General features: G+C 31.6%; 1 protein-coding gene across 1 annotated transcript; it reads right to left on the bottom strand.

The window, feature by feature from the left end:
• Positions 1-858: 858 nt before the first annotated feature.
• Positions 859-2,988, bottom strand: PAHX (phytanoyl-CoA dioxygenase (PhyH) family protein). The gene is made up of 9 exons (XM_079041018.1): positions 2,817-2,988; positions 2,604-2,728; positions 2,293-2,353; positions 2,145-2,213; positions 1,935-2,053; positions 1,699-1,846; positions 1,479-1,623; positions 1,225-1,311; positions 859-1,095 (listed from the first exon to the last, which is right to left on the bottom strand). The coding sequence occupies exons 1-9, from the start codon at positions 2,869-2,871 to the stop codon at positions 1,053-1,055; spliced, it is 852 nt and encodes a 283-aa protein (XP_078897144.1). The 5' UTR covers positions 2,872-2,988; the 3' UTR covers positions 859-1,052.
• Between the last annotated feature and the right edge of the window lie 3,719 nt (positions 2,989-6,707).

Raw genomic sequence — 6,707 nt, forward strand, 5'->3', positions numbered from 1 at the left:
TTTTGGAAGGCTTTAGACTACAAATAATTTGCACGTATTCTGCTCCAAATAACACTTGATTTGTTTCTTCAAACATCTTCAACTTTTATTTTTTCTAAGTGATTTTTTTAGAAATTTGATATGACTTGATTTTTTTTTAAATCTTTGATTTACGGATTTGATACAATTTATTTTTATAGTTTTCACAAATTTTTATAACTTGATGTTTTCAAAAAACTTTGATTTTTTTTGAACTTTTTTACCGTTTCTTTTAATAATATTTTCAATTTCAATTGCATCTTTTTTAACATGTGTGAGTCTTTTACGAATTTTCTAAACATTGTTTGCAATATTTTCTTAATTTTTTTATAATTTTCTTTGTTATGTTCTTTAAAATTAGTTTTTTTTAAATAAAAAAAAATACTGATAGCTTCTTTTATATTTTTTAGATTTTTTTTAAAAGTTTATATTTGTTCTTTTTAATATTCTTTCAATATTTATAACTAAAATTATAAAAATTTCGATGTTGTGAACTATTTTCAGTTTGTAAAATCAATTTATTTAAATTCCAGTTTATTGCAGTAGCCTGCAAATGTTAAGAAACAAACATGGTTCTTATCACAGACTGCAGCCGTTTGGTTCACCTCTTCTGCTGCGGAGGGTTGCAGAGATGGTCCACAGACTTCATGACTTTTCGCTTTGAAAAAACAAACAGTACCTTGGTGTTGTTCCCACACTTGTTTACTTCAGAAATTTTGGAGCGTGTTCATATTCGTTTAATCGTTGGTTATTGTAAAGATAACTTTGTATTCCCTGTTTTGGTTACTCAATACACAAGCTTTATCCTGCAAACACTTGTTTATGAACCAATTTTCTAGATAACAATAAACATCTATCTTAATATTGTTTAATATTCACTGAAATATTCTAAACAACAAATGCTAAGATTTCCTAAAACATGTTTCAGTTAATCGAAGGAAGATCTCGTAGCATATTATTACAAACATACCCAGAAAAAAAGGATGCATACTAAAATGTGTATAATTCCACTGTTCAGATCAAAGAGCTCAAAACTAAGATACATATAGGGGCTCAGGATCCACATTCCTTCTAATCCTGAAATCAAAATTCATCATCATCACATTCAAGATTTTCATCCGACATATCTTTATACATAAAAACTTCACAAAAATACTGTATTTATGACATTTTAAAATTTTATTTTAAAGAAAAAAAAACACGAACCAGTTGTCTGCAGCCCATTTGCAATCTTCTGTATCTATTACATGCAAACTATAAGCATGCCTTGATTTTGAGGATTGATTTTCAAAGCTGTTGACAAACAACAACAACCAAGATTAAGGGGTTATATACATAAGGTTTGTTTCTTTTCTAGACTGAATAAACCATAAATGCTTAAACCATTAAGCCCAATAAGTTAAAAACAAATAATATCGTCTTATAATTATAAAAAAAAAAAAAAAAAAAAAAAAAACAACCTTTGATGAATAAGATCGCCATGAATAAGCACCAAAGATCCGGCTTTCACTTCAATGGAAACAAAATCTTTTTGGTCATAAGATGGGGAGGGCTTGTCAAAGTGAACGCCTTTATCATCTCTCAAAAATCGTCTCACAAGGCCATCTGGAATTTTTTTTTTTTAACATTAAATTATTACGAATCAATTCAAGAGATTTTAAAAAAGATGAAAACACACACTTTTGTGGGACCCGGGAATTGCCCATAAACAACCGTTAACAATGGTGGCATCTTCTAGAGCCAGCCATAGCCCTGTGCAAGTTGGTGGATCGGTGTATAGAAATGAATTGTCCTGGTGAGGAACCACTTCACCACCTATACCTGGTTGCTGAAATCACAAAAAAAAAAAATTAAAAAATAAAATACTTAAAAAGAATTTGGAAATGTGTAGAAAAACTTCTTAATGGATAATATACCTTGAATATGTACATTGACTGAATGATTACTGGCCTTTTGTATCCCAATGACTGTAGTATGCCTGACATTTTATCCGAGCAAGAGACCTTTTTGAAAATGGGATCATGATCGTGTAAAGCTACAAAAGGGAGATTAAGAAACATGATATTAGATTAAAAGTGGTGAATTTACATGTTTGTTAAAAAATATTTTTTTTTTTTTGCGCATACCATGGCCAACTTTGTTTATAGAGAGCTGCTTTGGTTGCTTTAACTTTCCATCATCATCAAATGCTTTTTCTGTCAAAAAAAATATGTTAAGTAATTTGATTAATAGTCAGAAAGATCAATTGAATCATGTTCAAGATATGACATATACCTTCAAAGAAAAAGGAAATCTTATCAGCGCTGTCATAGAAGTAGTCATCGCTTGTCCTTTGCTGAACAACAAATAAACAGCAAAAGGTCATTCAATTGGGGAGAATAAGATTTTATCGAACAAGTCGTGTTAACTCAAAATTCAACAGGGTTTTATCATGATTTGAATCAGAAACACTGTTAATTCTTGGTATATTCCCTAATTCAACATAGCATGAAGAAACTGGAAGTTAACAATGAATGTTTTTTTAATCTATAACACCAATCAAACATGTTGATACGTTTTGAAAAATTTCAAGCAATAAAATGGACCTGGTTCTTGGTGGAGAAAATTGAGGCGGAGGAAGAGCAATCAAAGCCATCAAGCAACTGGTCCATCCTCTTTCGTAACGCTTCAACCTCTTCAGTACTCGAGAAAGATTCGATAACAAGATACCCTGTAATATTAGCGCATATTGAAGTTAAAATCCATCAAGGGAAAAGAAGTTAGGGTTTGGGGGAGGAAGAAGAAGAAGAAGCTAGTACCTTGAGAATTGAAGAACTGAAGCTGGTCAGAACTCAGATTTCCAACGATTCCCATCGTTGACTCTCTTATTGTTCTTGTCTAAGCAATCAGGAATCGAGATGTAAACGGAAGTATCAAAGATTCGGATATCTATTCAAGCCGCAGTTTTCTCAATTTTGTTTCTCAAGATGAGTTTATGGCTGGCGATTGCTTCTTGAGTTAAAAATATATGCATTAAATTCTAAGTTTTTTAACATTAATTAAATCGTAATTTGCATAACGAACTATCGTTATATGTTTATCAAGCTTGTTAATAAAGAGTTAGAAATTAATATTCACACATATTAACGGGGTGTTTGGATAGGGAAAAAAAAAAAAAAAGGTGTTTATTGCTTATTCCTTATTCCCATCACAATAAGCTAAGTTTAAGTGTTTGGATAAAAATCCTTAAAAATCAGCTTATTGTGGTAGGGATAAGCTAAATAAGCTGATTTTAATAAGCATCTTCCCTCTTGCTTGTTGCTTATTCCCACTGTAAATACGCTAATAAGCAATAAACTAATAAGCTATAATCTAATTTATCCAAACACCCCCTAAATAACAAATTTAATATTAACAAGATTTTTATAAGGATGAGGGGAATAGTGATCTGCTCACCGTTCGACTCTAGCAAAGAAGATGAATATCTCCAAGAAGAGACAGAGAAGTGAAGTGAGGGGGTGGGTTGCCGAGGGGGAGAAGAAGAAGTAGGTGTTAGAAAATCGGGGTTAAGAAGACTTGGCTTGCCGAGAGTTGTGAAAATACTTTCAGATTAAAGAATTTTGAGGGTACATTCAAAATTCTCTAATTGTTTTAATCCGATAAAACTCAATATTGCAAGAACAGATAATGAAGAAGATGATATGATATTACGTGTACCGGAAAAATGATCAAAAACAAACATATAACCTTTGTCTGAAACCTGACATGTAAAACTATCATAAAATTGTTATAAAACAGTTTCACAACCACAATAACCTGTCATAAATTGTCAGAGGCTCTACCCCTTGGATGTCAGGGGTTGCCACCCCTTGGACCCCACTCCTAGGGGCGCTGCCTCCAGACCTTTATCGGTTTAGGGGTTTCGCCCCTAAATAGCAGTGTACTTTCAACCAATACAAACTTAAACAAATATACACTCCGCACCACCTTAACTTATTTAATATTTATCAAGACAACATTGATCAACAAATTAATAACATTACACTTAAATAATATTAGCGATACAAATCACCAATAGTAGGCATGTAAACTGGACCGAAACCGAAAAAACCGAAAACCAAATAAATCATAAACTAAGAATCGATAATCGGACCGAATACCATTATTCGGTTCCGGTTCATATCGATTCTACTAAAAAATGTGCTATCTAACAAGGTGTTCGGAACTGAAAAAACCGAAATTTGAATCAAATACCACTATTTCGTTCTAGTTCGGTTCGATTTTTCAATTAAAAAGCTCTATCCATAAGAAGAAATCAAAAAGGAAAGAGAATCAATACCTGGTCAACGAAAGGGCTTCTCACATCGGCATGTCGAGGTCAAGGGGACGTTGTGCACAAAGGCCACCTCAGCCACGCCGAGGCCATAATAACACACCCGCAGCATAATGACATATCTTATACTAAAATCTATAGTACATTAAATTTTTAGTTTTTGTTGTTGGTAGTTTTTAATATTTTTGGTCTTTATATTGAGTTTTAACACCGACGGTCCCTACTCCCTATTGAAAGATTTTGTAACAATCAGGTCTTTGGGGACTTAACCCCCATCATTTTCCACCGTTAAAATGCATGTGAAATTACCAATACACACATTTTTAATTTCCTTGCTTTATTTGATAGCAATTCATAACTTCGGGGGTCATTCCATAAAATTTTAACAAATTCCCTAACAATGTTAGGTCATCGTTTGTTTCCACCTCCATTGTTGAATCTCCATCAAGTTCACCACCACCATCATACCTCCTGCCACCAGTAATAGGTAGGCTCCCAGCAAGGCGATCACTCATCGTTGTGTGGTAGTTGAGCAGGAGGCTAACAAGTTTAGGAGGGTAAGGGCATGCTAAATGATAAACATAGTAAGGAATGGAATTAGACAACGTGACTGGAAGGAGAGGCGTCTCTAGAAAAGAGTTGTTGCCAGAGATGGACCTGACGCCGGAAAGAGTGGTGCTGTCGGAGATAAACCAGACGTTGGAAAGGAATGAGGGTGGGGCTGAAATTGTTGCAAATCATTTTGGGAGAGAAGAGGTAACAATTGGCCTTTCCATTCTCCAAACCTGCCTTCACCTTATCACCTCCTTCGTCTTCTCTCCTTCTCCCCCAATCATCTCTAACTCCAATATTCACCCCCACCCATCCCAAACCCCTCCCCCATCTGCTTCTTTGGGCGCTGGCAAAGCCCAAACCCCAAAAGTTTCTTTGATACGTCGACGACTTTGGTCTCTTTTTCTTCTTTTGTTTATGTTTCTCATTTTGATTGCAGAATATCTACACATATTAATCCTTGCACAACAATGTTAGATGTCGGACCGAATATGGTGTTTTGTTGTTCAGATATTTATTCAGAAGAAAAGATTATAATTAGGGTTATTGCTTCAAAGCCCCTAATTTTACAAAAAAAAAAAAAAAAGTTATGCCCAAAGTCGTTTTTTTTTCACATTTGCCCATTTTATTTCATTTAACTAGGCGATATTCCGCATGATGTGTAGTTATAATTAAAATATTAATAAATATATGTTATTAAAATAACTATATTCTTGTTAGTAACTTTAAAATAATAATTCTTACACTAATTTATTATAAAACATTCTAAGTATTTTAAATAAATGATAAACATTATCAAACATGTGTGTACGAAATTACTTTCGTAATAGATTTATGAGTATCAAATAATAGATCACATATTATTTTATTTAAATTCGCATCATCTCAATAGCTGCTACCCGTGAAAATAAAAATAAACTCAATTTAGATAGACATACTTTATGTGATATTATTTCAATGAAATATATCTAGAGGTTGTGTATGAGTTTAGAATTACGATGTATGTTTTATATTTATTTAAACTTTTATTATTTTTAATAAATTTTAAACTATCTTTTGATACATGTTTTATATTTAATATTATATTTAAACTTTTGATATTTTTAATTTATTTTAAACTATCTATTTTGAGGAAAAATTTATTATTATATAAAGTAAATTTTAATCAATTTTTTTTTTGTTAATTTGACATTTTTATTTAGATCTTATATTTAAACATTTTAACTATTTAGAAAAAAAATAGGTTTTGAATATATTATAAAAATTATGTTTTGAATTTAACATCATATTTAGATTAATAGACTATATATTATACTGAGAATAAAGAATTAATATTGAAATTACAATAATATTGGATGTAAGGTATTAATTTAAAAAGAAGTTGAAAAGTTGGAGGTTTCAAATGAATGTGGTTGAAGAAAAAATATCACTATTATAAATATATACTAGACGAATATCCGTGCGTTGCGCAGAATAAAATTATACGGTTAAATTTTTTGTAATCATACGTTATTGAAAGTATTTATGTCATTTTTATTAACTATAAAATAATAATAATTACATTTAGTTGATGCAAAATTATAATTAATTTGCACAATAAACAATATAACACTTATTAAAATGAAATCATTTAATGGTCTCTGCTCATGCTTTACGTGTATATAAAATTAGTTGTGGTGACTTAGTAAGACATGTGGAAGATATGATGAATAAATTATTAACTCATATTTAAATTATCGCACTACTCCAGGGCATAATACATAGCCTTATATTTGCATCGAGAGATTATTCGGGCATGGAACCCCCGTTAAGAAAGTTCTCTTTC

Source organism: Lactuca virosa, chromosome 4 (assembly GCF_052849685.1).
Source record: "Lactuca virosa cultivar CGN04683 chromosome 4, Lactuca_virosa_CGN04683_v6, whole genome shotgun sequence".
NCBI lineage: Eukaryota > Viridiplantae > Streptophyta > Magnoliopsida > Asterales > Asteraceae > Lactuca > Lactuca virosa.

What these genes read in the sequence shown, in the direction of transcription:
- PAHX (XM_079041018.1), bottom strand. Translation starts at nt 2,871, where the DNA reads ATGGGAATCGTTGGAAATCTGAGTTCTGACCAGCTTCAGTTCTTCAAT. An exon ending in TTTTCTCCACCAAGAACCAG is followed by an intron (nt 2,354 to 2,603) that starts GTCCATTTTATT and finishes TTTGTTGTTCAG; the next exon opens with CAAAGGACAAGCGATGACTA. An exon ending in GGCGATCTTATTCATCAAAG is followed by an intron (nt 1,312 to 1,478) that starts GTTGTTTTTTTT and finishes GTTTGTCAACAG; the next exon opens with CTTTGAAAATCAATCCTCAA.